The 20,776-nt window shown below is 48.2% G+C and overlaps 2 protein-coding genes across 4 annotated transcripts; one reads left to right on the top strand and one right to left on the bottom strand.

The window, feature by feature from the left end:
* Positions 1-2: 2 nt before the first annotated feature.
* On the bottom strand, positions 3-19,630 carry cstf2 (cleavage stimulation factor, 3' pre-RNA, subunit 2). 2 transcript variants are annotated; one of them, XM_077732327.1, is made up of 17 exons: positions 19,467-19,630; positions 15,730-15,884; positions 8,206-8,266; positions 4,477-4,689; positions 4,195-4,273; positions 3,802-3,971; positions 3,597-3,733; positions 3,342-3,461; positions 3,150-3,272; positions 2,809-2,908; positions 2,295-2,354; positions 1,175-1,271; positions 891-1,090; positions 644-771; positions 483-572; positions 243-393; positions 3-149 (listed from the first exon to the last, which is right to left on the bottom strand). In XM_077732327.1, the coding sequence occupies exons 4-16, from the start codon at positions 4,634-4,636 to the stop codon at positions 271-273; spliced, it is 1,587 nt and encodes a 528-aa protein (XP_077588453.1). In that variant the 5' UTR covers positions 4,637-4,689; positions 8,206-8,266; positions 15,730-15,884; positions 19,467-19,630; the 3' UTR covers positions 3-149; positions 243-270. The 2 variants fall into 2 exon arrangements, with proteins under 2 accessions (XP_077588453.1, XP_077588452.1); XM_077732326.1 differs by lacking the exons at positions 2,295-2,354; positions 8,206-8,266; positions 15,730-15,884; positions 19,467-19,630 and having other exon boundaries at positions 4,477-4,658.
* On the top strand, positions 6,156-18,047 carry bcorl1 (BCL6 corepressor-like 1). Of its 2 annotated transcripts, none has more exons than XM_077732324.1 (12): positions 6,156-6,473; positions 10,944-11,031; positions 11,098-13,344; positions 13,450-13,540; positions 13,663-14,052; positions 14,236-14,426; positions 15,330-15,596; positions 15,698-15,864; positions 16,129-16,274; positions 16,358-16,435; positions 16,847-17,003; positions 17,233-18,047. In XM_077732324.1, exons 2-12 carry the CDS (start codon positions 11,026-11,028, stop codon positions 17,543-17,545), a joined length of 4,053 nt encoding a protein of 1,350 aa, XP_077588450.1. In that variant the 5' UTR covers positions 6,156-6,473; positions 10,944-11,025; the 3' UTR covers positions 17,546-18,047. The 2 variants fall into 2 exon arrangements, with proteins under 2 accessions (XP_077588450.1, XP_077588449.1); XM_077732323.1 differs by lacking the exon at positions 6,156-6,473 and adding an exon at positions 9,284-9,450.
* Positions 19,631-20,776: the final 1,146 nt, after the last annotated feature.

Here is a 20,776-nt window from a genome sequence, read left to right as displayed (position 1 = left end):
GCTTACCTTTCATGACTTTAATTGAAGGGAATGTCAATGGAGGAAAAAAAACTTGATGCTGGGGTACACACATTTTGCAAAATCAAAAACAAAACAAAAAGTTCTCTATACAATGATGCAAAATGATGGTGACGGCCAGACTGCAAGTCCTAAAATAACAAGTATGTATATTATTTTTTCTGAATGTTGTCGTTATTAACTAGCATTCACTAAACTAGTTTGAATCCCCATCATTCACGTACCTGCCCGCTGGAATCCGTCGTGGCCGAGTCAGGGCGTGCCGGCCGTTTTCTGAATCTGCTCTTTGAGGATGAGGATGCTCTGGCGCTGTTCGGGGGGCAACATGGCGATCTGGTCTGGGGTCAGCTGAAGAACCTGCATGATCAGGGCGGCCTACAAAGAAAGAACAAGAACAAGTGTTGGATTCGAGGACGATGACAGTCGGATACCAATTGGGGATGAAAATTCTCATCCACTGGTACCTTCTCCTGGTCTTGTGTGGAAACTTGGTTCTGGCCCGGGCTGAAGCCGCCGCTGCCGCCCGCAGGAGGAACTCCCGGCATGCCGGGTCCCTGCGGAGGAAAAGGCCACATGCTGAAACCACTTGGACTGAAAGACGGCGAGAAAAGAAGCGGACGATTACCGGCCGTGGCGCCATGGGAGGATTGGGGCCCATGTTGTGAGGTATGGGGGGGCCCTGCATCCCGGCTACCATAGGAACCCTCTGGCCGGCCACCGGGCCACGTGTGTCCAATGCTCGGGGGTCACGACCTGTGAGGCAATATAGCATGGTATTTTTAAATGCTTTTGTCAAAAAAATGATATAATTTATCTGAGATGATGTCAATTTTAACCCAGTGTCAATCCACTTAAGTAAAATCCCAAATGACCTCTGGATTCCATCGGGGGTCCGCGCTGCTCTATCATAGGGGGCCCCCTGGGGTCACCCATCATGTTTCGCGCTTCGCCCATTGGCGGGCCCCTCATGTCCATGGGCGATCCTCGCATGTCCGGGGGCGGCCCACCTCCCATCGGGCCCATGTGAACCGGCGGGGCGGCGTGCGGCGGAGGCGCCACCATGTAGCCTCGGCTAAAACAAATTGGTCAAACGTTAAAACGGTCAAAATGGAAGCAAGTCAACCATTGGAAACTTGCCACAAGACTTCATACTCACTTGGGGTCAATGGTTTCTCCCGTGACCGGCATCAGGCCGCCTCGCGGGTCGTTGGGCCCGTCGCCCAGCAGACCTCTGGGTGGGATGCCGCCCGCTCCTAAAAAAAAAATGAACCGTAATGATGTCATTGCAACACACGCGGAAATGTGATAAGGGCTTTCATTCCTCAGCTGTTTGAGGAAACAGCAACGGGGAAACCCCCGTAAGGTGATAACAAGAGGCTAAAAAGGCTTTTTTTAAAACCGTGAATGGACTTCTTTCTGATTCCACAGCAAAGGTGAGGCGTGTTTGGAAACATTGATTAGCCAATACAAAGTCAACAGCAATTTAGAATCATTTTAAGTCATTAAGGGCAATGTGCTGTAAGAAAACAAAGTCTGGGGCTTTTTTTAGGCAGGGTAGTGCAATAACAGCATGTGTTAAAATATGCATGACTTACTTAACATGGCGGGAGCAAATAATAGGGTCGGAAAAAAAGCTCTGCGTGCAGCTTTGTGTCGCAACATAACATAAAACAACACATGATAAGGGAAGCAACAAGTTGCCAGGCCTCATTGTTAGTCGTCTTAAAAAGAACATAGCCCACATGCCATGTTGAATTTCAGATATTTACATATTTTTTTTAGCCTGAGCCAATCAGAGAATAATTTTCCCCCAATGTCAACGATCAAACCTGATCCTCAAAACAGGGGTTGACCCCAAATTCAAATGGTGCGCTTGATCCTTTTCCATCACTTAAACTTTAGTGTCTCTCTCTGTGACATTTCATGTCCTAAATTCCATCAACCGCACCTAGATTTTTGATGTCACACTCATAATTGTTTTAGTGTGCCTACTACTTTGAAAACAAGCCCCGCTAATGGCTTCACATGCTAGCTTATAGCTCAGGACGGACAAAAACATGGTCTGCTCGGTTTAATCATCTTTCCCAGAAAGTATACTACTACTATGACTAATGTTAAAAATAAAGTGCAGCCCTTGAGCGACAATGTTGGCCAAACTCCAAGTTGGATGCTTTTTATGGGACATGCAAGCAAAGATGGGCAAAGTGCTTGGCCCGTTTGCCCTTTTGGGCATCCTCCACTCTCGACCTACTGAGACCGGGGGCGGTAGGTAATACCTTGCATCCGGTCGATAGCAGCTTGCCCAGACGATCCCGTGGGGGAATGCTGAAGGTTTCCTGAGCCAGCGTTAACAAAAGTGGAAAAGGAGACAAGACTCAAGAGAGCAAAGCGACACTGCGAAAGCATTGGGGAAGTGGGCAGAGGGGACGTGGGATGGGATAGATTCTACTTGCTCAACAAGGAGATAGTAGTGGAACAGAGGCATTGTTCGTATTGTGTGGCTTTGTCGCCGTCTCGCGGACACCCCGTGGAATGACATGCAAAAAAGGTATGATGAGAATGAACTGGCCAAAAGTGGAAACCCTCACGAAAAAAAGATCGCTTCTTATCTGGTAGAAAACCGAAATTATAATCCCAAACTATTTTAACAGATTATAGACAAGAATGAATGATGACATGAATATACTGGAAAGGACCGGTTTAGCAGGGAAGATGAAATTGGACCAATTTGAGGGAATAAGTGACACGCATTCGCTAAGGGTGACATGTGACACGATTTGTCTGGATTACCTGGCGGGCCACCGGGTCCCGGGGCCGGTCCTGGTCCGGGTGCAACGCCCATGTTTGGAGGCTGCATCATGGGAGGGGCGCCGTTGACGTGCATGCCGGCCTGACCAAAACAAATGTGAATTCAAATTATTTCATGTCATTGCAATACTAAATATCAAATTGTCAAATTTTAGATGAATGAATGCCACAATTTCTATATTATTAGTCCCCGACAACATTTTTTTTTCTTAACATTGCTATGCAGAATAATCCCATCGCAGGACATTTGACTCCTTTATTCCAAAAATATTCCCATTAAACCATTCTAGAAAGAGAGGAGGTATGCTCAGTGTTCTACCTACCACAGGCTGCTGCTGAGGAGCCGCCATGTTGGACATGGCCTGCGGGGGATTGACCGGCGGGCCTCCTGAGCCTTGCCCGCTTGAGATCAGCGGCTGGGGAGCGGTTTGGCGGTGGAGCATTTTCTGCCGAGGAGCACATGGATTAGGAACTACACGCAAGCATACGACTTGGAGGAGGGAGGAGCCTCTTACCAGTGCAATCTCCGGATCCACGATGCGCATGACCACCTGGGCTTGCAGAAGAGCATAGGCCAGCTGAGGGTTCTGCAGGAGCATGTTTCTTGCCTCTTGGGGACTGTTCTGAACGCACAACTACACAAGGAAAATGTTGAATGAATGTCATTTTCGGACCGAAAGCTTATGTCCATTTTTTGGAAATGCATTTATATTTTTATATTTTGTTTTGTTTTAGAAATTGGTTTTGAGAAGATGGAAGAAGGAACATACCTTCATCTGTTTCATGAGCTCAAACATCTGTTCGGGCGGTAGGCTGGCCACAGCCCGGCTGATGGATTCCGGAGCCTCCTCTGGCATCACGTTTTCCCCAAAGGGGGACTCAATGATTGGCGCTCCAGTTCCCAGACCTGCTCCCATACAGTTGGATCCATTCAGCAAAAAGTGTGCAAAGTGTGTGGCAGTTATGGTGACTTACTTTTGAGCTCTTCCTTGTTTTTCTCACTGGCCGCATTGTCAACACGCAGCGCACGCCCATTGAACTCTCTGCCGTTGAGGTTGCGCATGGCACTGAGCGCCGTCTCCTGGTCTTGATATTCACAGAAGCCATATCCTTTGGGTTTTCCTGTCTCTCTGTCATATACCAACCTGAAAGCAGAACCCGCCACGCCCACCGATCATGTTTTTTTTGGGTCCAATTTTGAGTACGAAACACATTCCTAACTTCCAAAACTCGTATGTCTAACTACGAGATCGAATACAAATAAATACATTCTGATTTCAGTTAATTTTACTGTTAGAATGAAATCAATGACACGATCGTATAATAAATTGTGATTATGAGGAAGGGGAATGAATGAACAATACTCACCTAAAGCTGACAACAAGTCCAACTTCTGAGAAGATATCTTTTAACTGTTCTTCGCTTGCTTCGTAAGGAATATTACCCACTGTAATATGAACATCAGTGAAATTACTTTGACTACACGTGACATGTTTTAATAAAAACGATCTGATCGTACTGGTTTTGTGAGAACAGTTAAGACGCGCCGATTGCCTGTGTTAGCTGCTTAGCCGAGATTAATCTTTGATGGTCGCAATGATATGCAAAGTAGAGCATCTAAAAACAAAAACATTGAGAAAGGACACTTACCAAACACCGATCGCAAGGATCGATCGACTGCCGGGTCCCGATTTGCAGCAGCAGCAGCTGCAGCGGCTGCTGCGGCGGCGGCGGCTGCGGGATTCGCCATTTTCGTGGGGAAGAAAATGACTGCCGCACCAGGAACTATCAGGGGAACCATACATGTCATTTCCGGTGTGTCGGCCAATAATGATGGCAAGTGCTTGTATCGTCGCCCCGCAACTGCCACAAATAGAACATTTGCGCTCCTAAATATACAATAGTTTAACACATGAATTAATTGTATGATCATTTATCATTATAGGATTCGATGTTTTCTCCATTATCAAAAGAAAATGATAATTCAGCTATGCTTGTTTTCTTTTTATACTGTTGAACAAGAATATGCATTTACGTTTGGATACACTGTCTTTTGTGCTAAATTCCTATTGAGAATTCAAGTGAGAAATGCACAACCCACCACTGCAAAATATCCATTCATTCGCCCCTCCTTGTCAGAAAGAATTGGACATCTAGCACTCAATGGCAGTGAAATATGATCATTTACAGAGTTTTCTGATTTTAATCAAATTGGCTGTATATTGTTGTGAATGGGGGCCAATTGGTTCATTTTGGTCACTTTATAGACATTTTCTTTAATATTTGTGGTTGATTTCAGGGCATTTCGTCCCATGATAGTAATACACGTCCATTTGAACGAGAACTCAAAGCGTCTCGAGACATTTGACCAAAGATTGGATTGCTCTCTAGGTTGTATCCCAACGTACTGTGCACTCTCACTTGCTACTGGTTAAGTCTTTACCCATGTGATTCAAATCTGAGCCTTCGTTCGACGAACGGGAGGCCCGATTTGGTCAGCAGGGTTAAGCCACTTTAACAGATTGCCAAGATGTCCCGAGCTAGCGTGCATAGAAACCAATACCCACCCCACAGTCGAGAGTGATTTATAAACTATATATTTTAAGCAAGGCACCCCCCAGATGTTAAGTGCTGTTCGATCAGTTCAAACAGATGCTATTGTTCCTGAATTGACTGGGAGATAAGATTTATATTTACAGTTGACTCCCACTCATTTTGCTAGTGTGCTGATAAAAAAATGATCAAATTTGCATTGATTTGTCTGGAAATGTAGTGTAAACAAGTCAGTTCTTCCAGTTAAGACAGACACTCATTTGCTTATGAGAAATTGACTATAATGTAGCTTCACATAATTGTTTTTTCCAGAACTGTTGCAATAAAAGAATCTGACAGGTTTATGAGGAAGGTGATTGTTTTTGACAGATTGTCCACGGCTTAGGGTGAAGCTTGGACCGCCAACGGAATCGGAAAGTACCCCAAGACCTGTGAAGAAAACAAAAGTTTTTGACAGATTGTCCGTGATGTTGACAAAAATAAACATGGTGTTTTCCCGTGAGTTTTTCCTCTTCGAATGGCGTATCGGTCGATGATTTCCAGCACGGTGTATGGATAACTGTCATTTGGCCATATTGCGAGAGTCGTTACGACGAGGCTCGTACTACAAATGGTATCGGAAAGTACCCAGAGGTTCCCAGTCCCACCCCTGATTGCATGAGGACTTTACATCAGATAAACAATGTATGCAGGCCCGTGACAGGATTAGCCCTCCCTCGAACATCCGAATTGACGCTCGTTCAGCTTCCTTTGGTCGGTTCAGTTCACCTGTAGGTCTTGGACCCGGCGCTAGGACCCAGGGTGCGCGATTTTCATCTCCAGCTGCTGCAGACCCAAAGCTCGGGCAATAAGCGAAGATCGCGAGGACAAGCAAGCAACAACAACAAAAACATTTCTCTTTTCGCAACAGCCCCTTCATTTATCCTCGGCGGAGGAGCGGAGCCGGCGAGACCACCGGCTCGGAAGCCACTCCCCCCCACCGTCCTCCTCTCTCTCCGTATCTCTCGCTCTCTCACACACGGCGGACGACGGCTCGCTTGTTGCACCGTGTGCACACGCAGCCTTTGCGGCTGCACACAGCTCGGAGCGCCAAGGTAAGAAAAGACGGCGCAATATAGCGTGCGATTGCTAATAACAAAGGCGTTACGGGCTGGGTAGGGGGCGCACATTACGCCGGGAGATTGCGGACGAGTCCAAACTCTGGCAAACTTTGACCTGGATGTGTTTTCATTGTCGTTGTCGTTCCCCCCTCCCGGGTTATCTTCTCGCTGCTATCCCGCGGCATTGTGTGTGTGAGGGTTCCCACACACGCGCACATACACATGCACATGACACACGCACGCACACACGTACACACGCACACAAGTTGAGATGACACGGTGTGTGTGTCCGCGAAGGCGACGTAAAGGGTCGGGCTTTGACGTCGCTGGGGCTTGCCCAAAACTACCTGAGAAGTGATGCGTTCAGGTACCGAGCTTTTCGTTCGCGATGATAATTACGAAGGCCGGCAAAGAAGGACGTCAACCCTCGTCTTGCCTGATGTAATTAATGACTTGAGCCAAAATGGATACCCGCTCGGTTGCCCCCCTTCAGGTGAACTTAGACGGGACATCCTCGTTGAGTCGCGCCATGGCGGCCTAAAATAGTCTCCCGAGAAGGGATACGAAGAAGGGGGGTGTCCACTTTGAAGACGAGTGTCTTGTCCCCAAAACACGCTCACACACGCACACGCGCACGCACGCGCAGACAGGCCCCCACGCGACCAACAAACACCACAAGGTTGAACGATCGGACTGTATTTTGCACTTCCGACGTCGTCCTTGGAGGTCGCTCGAGCCCCGGAGAGGGCGCTGACTCTCGGGGAAGAGTCTGGCCGGTCGCCGGTCCCTCGGCGGAGCTCCTGTTCCGCGATGGCTCCGAGTAGTACATAGCCGTCTCGATACACACGTATACACGCATACACGCACACATGTCCTCTGCTCTTTTGTGTTTTGATTCGAAAAGATCGAGTGGCCGTGTTGACGTCGGGCATTCTGTCGGCGATGTGGCCGCCTGCCTGTGCGCAGCCATTACTGGGCGAGAGAGAGGCTGCCACATGCCGATCCGATACGATCCGATCATCCACGCGGCCAAATTGTTTCGCTCCGGACTGCTGTGGTGCTAGTCGCCACCCCGGAGGTAAAACTCCGGGAGATCTTGGGTGGGGGAGACCCCGATATACGATTTGCCAAAGGATCTTACAATATGGCGAGATAACAGTTATCCATTTGTGGGTTAGGAAGTGAATATATGATGATCCATGATGCAAGTGTTAGAGACAAATATAAGATTTTTTTTTTTTTACATCATGGACAATCGGTCCAAAACTTGGTCTTCTCACAGGCTATTCATGGGCCACATTTCTCGAAAATGGTATAGTAACACTATTATTGGCACATTTTTGTAAACAAATGGCTGTTAAATTGAAAAATTGAACATCTATATCTACTTTTTTTTGCTCAATACGACTAATCTCCGGCCATAATTTGACCCATAACTCTATCACCCCCTCGTGTGTCTGTCACTTGTCTCTGCCTAGCACAAGTGTTGATAAAGTGTGAAAAGTCGGAAAAGAAGCAGATCCAGCAGGCCTTTTCTATATTAAGTAGCCTAATTACAGCAAGGACTGCTTAACCACCGGGACAAAATGTGATTATGGAGGAAGAGGACTAATGACTCATATACTGAGTTATTTTTTTTTTAGAGGGACAAGTTGTCTGCCATTGACAGTGATAGACGTCCAATTCATTGTAACTGGGTGAAGGCAAATAAATGATTCATACTCGCCTTTCCTGTAAGTCAAAGGCAGTCCTCCCAGTTTACTTGAACCGGACAGGTAACATGATCACTGGTAGGCAATGAGTTAAGAAAGACACGTTTTTTTATGGCAATAATACAGGTGCACAAAGTCATTTGGAATCAGCTCCAGCAACCCCTGCAAACTTTGTGAGAATGAGTTGATGTTATAGTGCTGCTGTATTTATTGGAAATGTTGTATACTGAGATATTCTACTCGTCTGTGGGGAAGACATAAGAAATTGCTTGGCTTTCTTGAGTGTTTCTACATGAATTATCGCATACACTGTACTATAATATTGTGTGGTAGTCATATTTTTATTCAATTTTTGGACGGCTTGCTAAAACGGGCTAAGACTAGAATCGGAATTGAAATTGACCGGCACATTGATGACTTATTGGGATGCAAAATATCACAATATATATCCAAAGGAGCTGCAATCACTACTCATCGCCCTCAATAGTATGATTTTGTGCACATTTCCAAATTTGCATACAACAAAGTTTTGTAAAGTTATCTCGAAATACAGAGCAGAGTGTAAAAAGAAGCACTTTGAGTTGGATGACAGTGGAAGAGCTCCATGAACACGTTGCCTGCCTCCTTTCCTTCCTCCCTCCACTTGCTTCCTCATCTTCAGCAACGACCCCGAACCTCTCTTCCCCCCCTACGCCTTCCTGTCTAATCCTCTGTCTTCAAAGTGACAGTTTATGAGAGACGAAGGTCTCCCCTCCTTGGCCCTCCCTCCTGACTTTTATCGGGCCACTCCACTGGCACCGCCATCGCCACCGCCACCACCACCGTTAGTGAAGCTGTGATCGCGATCCCCCCTCGTGCCTCCCGAAGCGGCTGTGATGGCGCTGTGCATGCCGGGCCCCGTAGTCCTCCACCCTCCCCGCTTCTCCGGTGCTTAATCCTGGGCGTGGATAGCCCCGCACTACATTTCCCATAGGCGTCCTCCGCGCACCCCCCCATGTCGCTCGCTCTCTCTCGCTCCCACCAGACTGGAGATACGGAACGGACAGTCTTGACGTCCCCCGCCCCCCCTCCCCTACGCTCACCCTTCCCGCCCCCTCCCCCTTCCCCGGACTTTGAGAAGCGAAAAGCGTCGAGATTAGTGAGCAGCCGCGGACCGACCGCAAGAGGCCGGAGAGGAGGCAGCCGCGGAACCGATCGAGACGTCCGCCGCCGCCGAAGCTGGCGCCTCCGCCACCGTGCGACGTTCACGTACCATCCGGGTGAGCCGGGCCGGATCGCCCCGTGTCATTGGACATCTTTTATGTGATCGCTCGGAAGGGGGTGGGAAATAAGGTGGAGAGGGGTCCGCGTACGGAAGCCTCGCAAGTGCCTCGAGAGGACGGGACACCCGACGCCTCATGCTAGGTCGGCTGACTGAGAGGGGGGAAATAACGGCAAGAGAAGCGAGTACCGCTTTTCGTTGCGAGCCGGTCGATCGGTCGGCGGGGGGTCGGGATCGCTGCCGTTGCCCTCCTCCCCTCGATCGCCGAGTCGGTCCTCCGCCGAGCGAACGAGCGGAGTTCTCGGGCGGGCTCCGTCTCAGTCTCCCCCGCTTCTCCTCCTCTTTCCTCCGTGACAGTGGTGACCGCTCCGGAACACAAGCTTGCTTGCGCATTAACTTGAGTCGCCCACCCCCGTGGCTGACTTTATCTTATATTCCACCCCCCTCCTTCAGCCTCTGTCCTCCCGTGGCTTTGATTATGTGCAAAAGAAGCGTTTTGTGTTACCGATGAGTTTTTGGGATGTCGCTTTTGTTCACGTGCTGTTGTTGTTCGAGATGAGCTGTTTTGGAGGAAGTGAACGGGGGACTCAGACGGACTCACGAACAAGAACAAGCAAGCCCGTTTGGCTACCGCCATCCCGGGCTTGTTGTCGTCGTCCCCGACGTCAGACTTGTTTCGGATGTTTGCAGGATTACGATTTTGTTTATAGCGTGGTCGGGGTGGGGTGGGATGGGGCGGGGGGTCTATCCTATCTTTCGTCGTTCGTGCTGGACGCTGAAAGGCGAAGGAAAGTGGGATGAGAAGCTGCGCGCAGCATGCACAATAAACTGCATGTGCAAGTGCTGCTCCTCGGGAGCGAGAGAGAGAATAGGGCTGGGAACCTCTGGGTTCCCTCCCGATTCGATACGAGGCTAGCGATCATCATGATCTCACAGTGTGGTCAGATAACAATGAGCTCTTTAAATGGAAAAGCATCTCTAGTAGATGTCTAAAACGTTGGAACTGGAAGGACTGGTTTTTCTCTTGAATAATTGGGTCCTAAAATAGCAGATAGACTCATTACTAGGATGTTTATATTTGGGATGGTGGTGATCACTCATAATATGGACGTATATGACAATGATCGAAACACCAGTGAGGAAATTAACTAGGATAGAGATGCTATCGCAGACAACCTGTCCCAAAACTTTTGTCTTCCTCGCAGATGAGAAGATATCAATGCAACATTTCTGTTAATAAATACAGCTGGGTTATACTTACTATTTGGTGTAAAAGCTTATATTTTGTCAAAATGATGGGAGCCACTGCATCTAGTGAAAAATGAACATTTGCACATGGTTACCTTATTAAACATTGACATTAAAAAAAAACCCAATATATCGATAACGAATATAACCCCAATTTGACATATGTTCATGCACCTAATGAAAGTGTCTCCACCCGGCTTTACAAAATATACGGACACTCACAAAATATCTTTCTCCTTGCAGCCTATCTTTTGCCTTTGAAAGAAAAACTCCCAACGGACTGCCTCGGCGACCCATCGAGGCATGTCGTGTTAAAGAAACACCTATGCAGGTATGCCCACCCTTTTGAATCCCGCCTCCGGCCGTCTCTAACGGTCTCCACCCGTCTCCGAATTAGGTGGATTCTTCACTAATGAATGTAGGGGATGGCGGCACGGTGAGCAGAGACATCGGCGCTCCGAACAAAAGCTCCGCCAGCATGGTGGGGAACCCTCCCCAGACGCTGCCCCTGGAATTCCGGGGCGACGTCACCCTGGCTCGGCAAAACGAGACCGCTCCCACCGCCGACTGCAAGACGGCGCGGGCCTGCCCGGACGCCGGGAATTACAAGCGCGGACCGGAGGCTTCCCCGCCGTGGCAGCTGGACGACGACGCCACGTCCGACGTGGTCGCCGACAAGAGAGCGGGAGAGGCGGCTAAACCCCAGGCCGACGGCGCCGTCCCCCGCCGGGAAGACTCGGCCCAACCCACTCGCGGCAAGAAATCGCCATCTGCTCCAGCTGGTTTCCAGTGCTCCTTGTTCAAACCAGCCCGGCCAGTTGCCTTCCTCCCCTCCGCCGATTTCTCCTCCTCCCCCCTCTGCAAAGTCACTCTCCCGCCGGCGCTTGAGCAGATCGCCGCTCTGAGAGACGGCGCCGCCACCGGCGCCAGCCCCTTCCCCAAGGACATGGAAGCGCAAAGCTCAGGCGCGGCGGGGACGCCGCTGGTGCGGACCTATCACTACCCCTTCCCCGTAAACCGGATGGCGGCGTCGGAGAAAAAATCCGGTAAGATTAAAGCCAACCACTCATCCGGCAAGAACGCCAAATCGTCCGGGGAGCGCAAGTCGCCGACCGCGGCGCTCCCCTTGCTAAAGTCGACGGCGCCCACCCGCTACACATTGTCGCCCACCGCCGCTATCTGCTGCGGGTCGGCGCTTGCCACCATCGCCTCTCAGAGCAGACTCCTGAACCACGTGGAGAAGAGTCTGGGTCTGGACAAGATCGCCATCGACGCTCTGAAAACGGAAGAGCAGCGGGCGGCACGTTCCGCGGAGCAGAGAGACGTTCCGCTGGATTTGTCCGCCAAATCCAAGCGGCCCAAGTGCGCCGGCGAACCCCCGCCCGCTGCCGCCGAGTCCAAGAAAATGGACTTTTCCGACTCAAAGAGGACTCATTCGGCCGCTTACGGCGCCGCCGAGCAATACCCGTTTTTACCCAACACCCAGAGAAACGGGTCGCATCAAAAGATCCGAAGTCCCATTCAGAAAGGCTCGGAACTGAAGCCGGCTTGGAGCAAGGGCGCTCCGCAGGAGCCCGTCAAAAATATTCCCGGCACATATGTGGGCGTGGCCAGTCCCATATTGGCCTCCACGCTGCGGGGCAAGGATGGGAAAGGGACTTTTGCGGACGAGTTCCAGAGTTTCGCCAAGCAAGAGTTCATCTCCATCGTGGATCAGGGAGACCAAGGTAACCAGGGAAACCAAGTCAACCAAGGGAAAAGGCCCCCCTCGCTGAAGCCGGTTAAAAGCCCCATCCCCAAGAACAGCCCCCCCAAAGGAGCCTTGATGTCGGCCCTCTCCGGCACCCCCAATGCCAATGCTAAGGCGGGCAAAGTGGCGGGTGCCCACCCGGCGTGGCCAAAGTCCAACTATCCCGGGCTCCAAGCTTCCTCGGCTCTTCGCAAAATCGCTCCGGCTCCCCCGATGGCCAAGGAAAGCGCGGAAAGCCCCAAGTTGGCCAGTCCTCCCGCACCCTCGGAACATTCGTGGGACAAAGCGTCTCCGCTCGCCAAGCGGCGAGAAGTGGAGACGGTGGCGTCCAGAAAGGACAACGGCTTGACTCTTCTCAAAGACGTCCCGTCCAAACGGGCCTCGCGATACCAAGTCCCGGCCTTCCACTCCACGGAAAATTGGACCGGAGTCTCCATTCAGGAGGGTTTGAACTCCTCCGGGAAAAGGACGGAAAAGTCCAAGTCGGACGAGACCTTGGACGAAATCCCCGAAGCGAAAAGCTATCGGGGAGAAGAGAAACACGGCTTCTCCAAGATCTTTGGACAGTCTCACAGCCTCAGAAGCAACGCGTCCACCAATGGCAACAGGCTGGAGAGCAAGCTAGCCCAGGTTTTAGAGGGCGAGATCCCCAAAAAAGACAGACGAGAGTCTCGGGGTCACCGTGACGAAAACCTGGGGGGTTTAGTGGCGTCCATTCTCTCGGGCCGATCCCCGGATCGGGGGGAGGAGAAGAAAAGCAGCCTAACCAAAGAGGAGTGGCCCACCAAAAAAGTCAAGAAAGTCAGTCCCAAGAAAGCTTCCAAGGAGAAGTCCTCGGCAAAGAAGACAAAGGACAAAGAGTCCACGCCCACCAAAGTGTCCTCCCCCAAAAAGGTGACCTATAGATTTTTTTCTCTAAATTTGAGTTTGTTCTTCCTCTGGCCAAGATACACCCTCCCACCGTTATGTTTCTAACCTGTCTTCTGGCTCCTCCCACAGAAAAAACACAAAACATCCGAATTGGAGCAACAACTTTCCTCGCCGAGTACGGAGCACGCCGGGAAAGACGTGGAAGCGCACCACAAAACCGGTACCGTTTATTTTTAGATCTTTGGACCTTTTGAATTTTATGTCCAAAAAATAAAAAATCCCAATGATTCGGATGTCGTGTCAGCGGCACCTGGCGGGAAAATAACGTTTAATCCTTTACAGATGGCGGCGGTCCCGAGCGCGAAGAGAGCCGTGCCTTCAAATCGGCCGCCAAAGAAAGCTCCTTCCCGAGATTACGGAGAGGACGGCGACGTACGGACGACGCCAGATCGGACCTGTGGGGCTTCGCCACGCCCTCGCCCCCTCCTCCCCCGCCGCCGCCGGCCGCCTCGCCTCCGCGGACGCCGCCCCGTCGGCCCAGGGGGAGGCCTCGCTCCAAACGCTGGTCGGAGCGGGACGTCCGAGACAAGGGCGAGGCGGAGGACGCCCCGGCGCTTAAGAGGCGGCGCCACTGCCGCAACCCAAAGTACCAGACGGGGGAGTACGTCACCGACAAGGACAAACTGGACGAGGGGGACCACCTTGACGAGTCCGACAGCGGGATCGCCGCGGGTATGTGACGTGCTCTACTCTGACTAAACCTGGCAACAAAAACATTGATGGGGACGTCCTGAAAATCCAGTTTTTTAATATATTTTGAGGAAGTGCCAATCTGATCTGTGTTAACACTTGTAATGCATGGATTGCGTTTTTTGCCCCTTTCTTAAATGTTTTTATGACATTTGATGATTACAGATTCTCAGACGGCTCAATGCCCCAGCCCCGCGGCTTCCAGTCCGGGGACCCCGCCGCGGAGACCCTCATCTTTCACCCGCTCGGGCTCGGCGCGCTACCAGGCCGGCGGCGCGTCGCCCGAGTCCCACGACAAACCGTCCGGAAAGAGGAAGTTTAAAAGCAAACATCTGTGCGACAACGACGAGCTAAAGGTGAGCCGCTTTTCTTTTTTTAATTTCAGTAGACGTCCAATTCATCCTTGTCAATGGCAGCCAAAGAGTTAAGACATTTATGAAAAAACTTAAAATACAGGTCAGACTGGCAAAAATGTATTTTTGTTATCATCTATATTCTGGATTTTCTTGCATTATTTTTGTGGGTGTGGCAAGAGATTGGCTGTATTTTTCTACAAGGCCATATTGGCCAGGCGTGCAATAAATTGACATCAATAATAGACGACGTTCCTGACCCCTGCTTGCAAAAAAAAAAAAAAAAAAAAAAAAAGGAATTGGCTTGTTCTCTTTTGCAATTTATCTACAAAGAAGAGCAGACTGCTCAAAATATGACCTATATTAGAAAGAATAGTCTCTTCTTTGTTGTAGGGAAAATTTAAAAATTAAATTAAATATCGTACTATCTATACAAGACAACAGCGCCTCCCCCTGGCTCAATGCTTGTAATTTTTTGTTTTCCTTTGTTAGGTTGAATGAACGGACGTCCGCTCTTTCGCTCCCATTAAAAATGATAGAATTCTAATCCAAATTTAAATTCCAAATGAGTTTATTGCTGGTAAAATTCAAAATGGATTGGACGTCTAGCGCCAGCAATGGCATATATTGCGTTTAAAAAATACAGTCTGCTCTTCCTCTGGCCAGGGTGCCCCCTCACACCAATGCTTGCTGCATTTTTTCGATAAAAATATTGTCATCATCTTTAAGGAAGACGTGAACGTGCAAAAAATTAACGACATCATGATTTCCCCTTTAGAAACAGTCTATTTTGATGTCCCATTTTTAGCTAAAAGGTAGCCTTGTACACTATCCAGATTGAATGAAAGGTTCCCGCCCCCACGGCATCACATTTGACTCGACCGCTGTTCTATTCCGCCATCGCAGACAAAGAGCAAGCGCGGCAACTCGGGCAAACGCGGCACCCCCGCGGCTCCCAGCGAGGACGTCGGCGCGGAGAACGGCGGCGGCGGCGGCCCCCCGCCCCCCTCCAAAAGCCCGCCGCCGTCTGGCAAAAAGAGCTCGGCGGCGTTGAGAAACGGCAGCCCCGAGTCCCCCCCCAAGAGGCCCATCCCCCCCGAGGTGCGGCGCTTGATCGTCAACAAAAACGCGGGGGAGACGTTGCTTCAACGCGCTGCCCGTTTGGGTTATCAGGTAATGCATTTCAAAGCCGGATTTTCCGGACTATAAGGCGCACTTTTATCCTACCTTTGGGTGGACAATTGATGGACATTTTTCTGCTTTGTTTTTATCAGGAGGTGGTACAGTACTGTCTGGAAAAGGATACCGGGGAGGTGAATCGGCGGGACAACGCGGGCTACACCGCCCTCCACGAGGCGTCCTCTCGAGGCTGGACTCAGATTGTCCAGATGTTGCTGAAACACGGCGCCGACGTCAACTGTAGCGCTCAGGATGGCACACGGTAGGCCAGGGTTCGGGAACCTGTTGGGCAGAGCGAGAACTATAAACAATTCATATTTTCAAATGTCATTCCTTGAAAGGTCAAAATAGTGGGCCTGTATTAGAATGTTTGTTGTTTGGGTGCTCGTCTTTGTGACTTTGCACCCTCCAGTGGACAAAATTAGAAAAGCAAGTAGCAGGAGACTCCATGAAAAATGACACTGAGTTTTATCCTATATTATTTGTTGTGCATTATTTGTTTTAATGTTGCTTTGGTTGCCAATAGGCCACTTCACGACGCAGTGGCTAGCGACAACCTCCCCATCGTTTGGCTGCTCCTCAACCACGGTGCCGACCCCACACTGGCCACCTACTCGGGACACACGCCAGTCAAACTGGCGCAAAGTGCCACCATGAAGACCTTCCTCACAGGTAAGCACAATCCATACATGTACATTTCTATCAAATAACAAAAGATGTACCACTTAAGCTGGAATGGTGATTTGTTTTTTTAGAGTATTTCACCGATCTGGAAGGACGCAATGAGCTGGATCCCACTTTGCATTGGGACTTTTACAGCAGTTCCTTGTTCGGTAAGTCCTCCCCACTTCAGAAAACGAGACTGAGGCCACGTTTTGGCAGCCCGCAAATGCGTCGGAGAGAGGAGGACGAGTTGAGACTCGTTTGAAGAGTCGCGCTAATTATTAGCTGAGAAAGTTATAGGACCAACCCTACTTTTCCAATATTGTGGCCATGTCTGGTCGACATTAACCACGCCATCCGAGGGATTACCGCACTTGCAATACATCTTGTCTTTTTGGAAGAATGAAGCAAGCTCGGCAGTCCAAATGGAGTCACATAAAAGTCGTGTGGACTTGCGAGCGTGGGCAATTATTTTAGGCGTTGCTTTTACGAGCACTTCGACTTAACTCTAATGAGATTTTAATATGGGTTTTGACTAAAAGTGCACTATCAAGCAGTCTTGGGCCTCTTCTCTTCTGCAGAAACGACGGGCGAGGAGCCCTGCTGGGACTTTCTACTGTCGGAACAGAGCCAGGAGTTGGCGGAGGGCGGAGATTCCAACAAGGATGGCCTGGTTTTCGAGTTCTCCTCGGAACCCCTCCTTCCCTGCTACCACGTGCAGGTGTCTGTGACGCAAGGGTGAGTTCTGATCTTTTCTATGCAGAGGATCATCACAACTACAAATTAACCACAAGTGCATACTTCTTGGGGCAATTGCAATTGACTGACAAGTCCATTGGTTTAGTTTATTTGTCAACATAGCATTTAACGTGTATCAAACTTTTTATAGCGTACAAAACAAAAATCCTGCTATAAAAGATCTCATTCTTCATCTTTCTGAACGTTGTTTTTGTTCCTCCCGCCACAGTTTCTGCAACTGGTTCCTTCTATCGGACGTACTGGGACGTCTAAAGATGTCAGCCCGACTCTTCCGTGCCCGCCACCCTCACTTGGAGCTGGCCAGCCTGTCCCAAGCCGAGCTGGGCCGGCAGGTTCTACTCAGTCAGGTGGGCTCGTCCCTGGACTCCCTCGGCGAGGACCAAGAAGAGGGAGAAGAAGGGATGGTGGATTTGGTGCGCTGCGTTCCGGAGGTCCAAAGACTACTGGGCTCCTCCATTCACATCTTGCGAGACGAAGACGAGGAGGAGGATGATGACGAGAAGGCGGCACGAGATCGGTAGCCCCGAAACGAGCCGGGGTGCCGTGAACATTTCCGTCCGAGCTCTCAAACGATCAGGTTTCCTCTTTCAATCTCGGCTTGTTCCTCTGACAAATGTCGGATCCTCCTTTTGGGGAAAAAAAACGCCTTTACTCCATCTTCATTTTCCTCCTGGCGGCGGATGGACCTCAGAACTGCTAAAACGCAGCCTCGCCCAATCACTTTTTTGGGAACTTTTCACGTGCGGCTGCATTTTTTTTTTTGCGTCTCGACACTTTGTTTTGTCGTGCTTTATTTAAGGTTCCTTAATATATTGGACCCGTGGTGTGTGAAAAGTACGGTCGGCCCTTCACTTTCTTGCTAGGATCCCTTTATTCCCGGTTTGAGAACAGTATTTGAGCAAGCCAAAGTACAGTTTTATTGTACTGGTGCTATACTAGATTTTTTTTTTTTGTGTTGACAATCAATGGAAGTTTTGGTTTGGAATCACAAACTTAATAAAGGAAAACCAGATATTTAAGAGACATTACGAAAGTGGAGTCAACTTGAAAACAAAAGGGAGCGGCGACGACTCTTCGATGAGACTTTTATATGAAATTGAAAATAAAGCATGATTGTAAATCATGGTATTTTTTTCATCTGTGTGTTTCTTTTACAGCCTTGCCTCAAGAAATTTGCAATATTACAATCCAATTAGATTTATGTTTCTAAGTTGCCAGCTAAACCTTTTCTTACCCAAATTAACCAATTGGCCAAATGAAATGGGTTTAAAAAAATCCCTCAATTTCTGTATTTCCGGGAGGTTTTAGGACTACTATATTGTTCACTTTTAGAGTGAACTATTGGAGCTAGTATTACGGGTTGTGTATTTCTTGACGTTGTCCACAGGAGGGCGCAGAATGCAAAGCTTGTTTTTCTCCACCACTCCTCTTTTTCACCTCACTTGACTTGACTCCTTCTTCACTTTTAGCCACGCCACTGGTGACTAGGACCGCTTGCAAATTGCATGCAAGCACAACAACCACCAGGAGGTATCGTGACGGCTTGGCAAATTGCAAATCTACTTTCTTGTTGCATAAAAAGGAGGAACGGAGGGGCTGGTTGCATCCAGGCTGGAGGTTGCATCATGTGAGATGGTGCAAATTCACGTTCCATTGCTTGAAGAGCAGCTGAGCCAGAAGAAGGTTGAGCCACACTGATGAAATACATCGCATGGATTGCACATTTCGACTTGTTCACATTGTGGAATCAGCTTTATCTCATTGGGTATCATTATCATTAATGAACAAATGACTGGAATAAAAAAACAGCCATGGTGGCCCCACCTAGGTCAAGTGGGGGGCATGGAGAAACACAAAAAACACTTCTCACAATTTTAACGGAGAGAGAGAGATGGTGTTCATTTTTAAGTGTTTTATTTGCTGCAACAATATTTTAAAGCATGCTGAAACAGTTAAACAAAAAGATAAAATGTGATAAACCAATATTGGTCCTACTGTTGAGAAATGTATAGCTATAAATTTAAACAATATGTATACATTGTTTTTACAGAAAACTAAAAAACACTAGAAATTAGCTTAGTCCATTTATATTGATTTGTCTGTGCATAACACACGCACATGTTTTGATATGTATTCAGACTACCAGCAGACGGCGCTGTAACGCTCGGTTTATGTCGAACGTGAAACTAAGGGGACGAGGAAGAAAATGAGACCGCTGTTGTAGTGTGGTTAATAGCTAACAAGTTGTTGCTAATAAATTACGGAGCGGGCGTTCTTGATCATCAAAACGTTGTGTCGTAAAATGAACATCGCACACACCTACACACAGTATAAAAGTCATCCTAATTAAAAGTTCTTTTTCACGCACATCGATTGCTTAAAAAGTAGTCGCGAATCATCTAATCTTTCGGCTACTTGTTGAATGTTAGTAATTCGTCGTACCTCATCACTGGTCTTCTTTCCCCTCCTGCTGATTTTCCTCCTCTCTTATTGACAATATACTTTATAAAAACAAATAAATAAACTGTCTTTTCAGTCGGATTCTTTGCACCTTCTTTTGATTTCCTCGCTTTCCGATCTGTTTAACTTTGTAAAAAGGTAAGCATTAATTTCCGGTTTACTTATTGGAGGCGGGGTCAGCACATCAATTCAGTTATTTCATTGGCCTAACGAAGACAACATCGAAAATCAACCAATGGGCCGCGTGAAGTATTTCGAACGCAGTTTTTAAATTTCAATTGTACGAAACACCGACACATGCCTGTTGAGTATTAGACGACCAAATACAAAATACTACAATGCAAAACTTGCAGAGCTTCATGCAGACATTAGTGATCTTATATAAACGAGATTGGATCTAATGTTGATTCTGAAAGCCAATTTTAAGTATTCATTGAAATCGGTGGAGACTATTGGTTTTAGCATCACTATTTAGCACCTCAATGTGAAAGTGACACATATAAAAGTGTACAGACCGGCGTGACATACCCATTGTGGCCCCTGAGCGGGCCCCTGACCTGGCCCCTGACCGGCACAGAGCGACACCCAGTTAACCAATCAACATGCTCACCCACCCCACCCCGCATCCAAAAGGCTACTGTAGTTCAGACGCATCTTTATCTTCCAATATTGATAATAGTCCACCGGATTTGAACTCTATTTTCAAGTATGTTTACACTTTTGCTGTATTTGTTTATTTTAGTCCCCCCGCTCTGAGTTGGGTTCAAAAGTACGGTGCGGCAAAGGATTAGGGCCACACAATGAAAGGGAAAAGAATAGGCCCACCAAAACCACATTTTATGAGATCGAATTTGAAATATCAGGAGAAAACTCCTAATATTATGAAATAAAAAATCGTGAACTAATGTAACCTTAGGTAAATTAAAAGTACTAATGTTACTTAAATTGAAGTAGAAGTATGACAAAAAAGAATCCTATGTAATTTTACGTTATATTATAAGATTAAAATCCAAATATTACATAATAGCAGTCATAATAGCCAATTCCGAAAAAAAATAGCCGCACTAGGTCTAAACATATCGCGTAAAGTATCGATTTGTAATATAACGATGTTACATTTTGTCTCATATTATTACTGGAATCTTTCATCACATAATGTCACATGCAATTAGATAACATTCTCACATATCAATACGTAAAACACATACCACAACTTAAATCAAGCAACATTACAACATGTATGACATTGTTTTTCTAATAGTTGAACCTGGTAAAAGAGTAACTTTAACTTT

This window comes from Stigmatopora nigra, chromosome 14, assembly GCF_051989575.1.
Source record: "Stigmatopora nigra isolate UIUO_SnigA chromosome 14, RoL_Snig_1.1, whole genome shotgun sequence".
Taxonomy (NCBI): Eukaryota; Metazoa; Chordata; class Actinopteri; order Syngnathiformes; family Syngnathidae; genus Stigmatopora; species Stigmatopora nigra.
The sequence above is the reverse complement of the archived record's forward strand: the minus strand, read 5'-3'. Positions and strand labels throughout refer to the sequence as shown.

Bases quoted from the DNA above. Each gene is read 5' to 3' on its own strand.
- cstf2 (XM_077732327.1), bottom strand. From the start codon at position 4,636: ATGACATGTATGGTTCCCCTGATAGTTCCTGGTGCGGCAGTCATTTTC. The intron at 3,734-3,801 runs GTAAGTCACCAT...GTATGGGAGCAG, and splicing joins AAACAAGGAAGAGCTCAAAA to GTCTGGGAACTGGAGCGCCA. The intron at 2,909-3,149 runs GTAGGTAGAACA...TGTTTTGGTCAG, and splicing joins CTCCTCAGCAGCAGCCTGTG to GCCGGCATGCACGTCAACGG.
- bcorl1 (XM_077732324.1), top strand. The intron at 16,436-16,846 runs GTAAGTCCTCCC...TCTCTTCTGCAG, and splicing joins TTACAGCAGTTCCTTGTTCG to AAACGACGGGCGAGGAGCCC. The intron at 17,004-17,232 runs GTGAGTTCTGAT...CTCCCGCCACAG, and splicing joins CAGGTGTCTGTGACGCAAGG to TTTCTGCAACTGGTTCCTTC.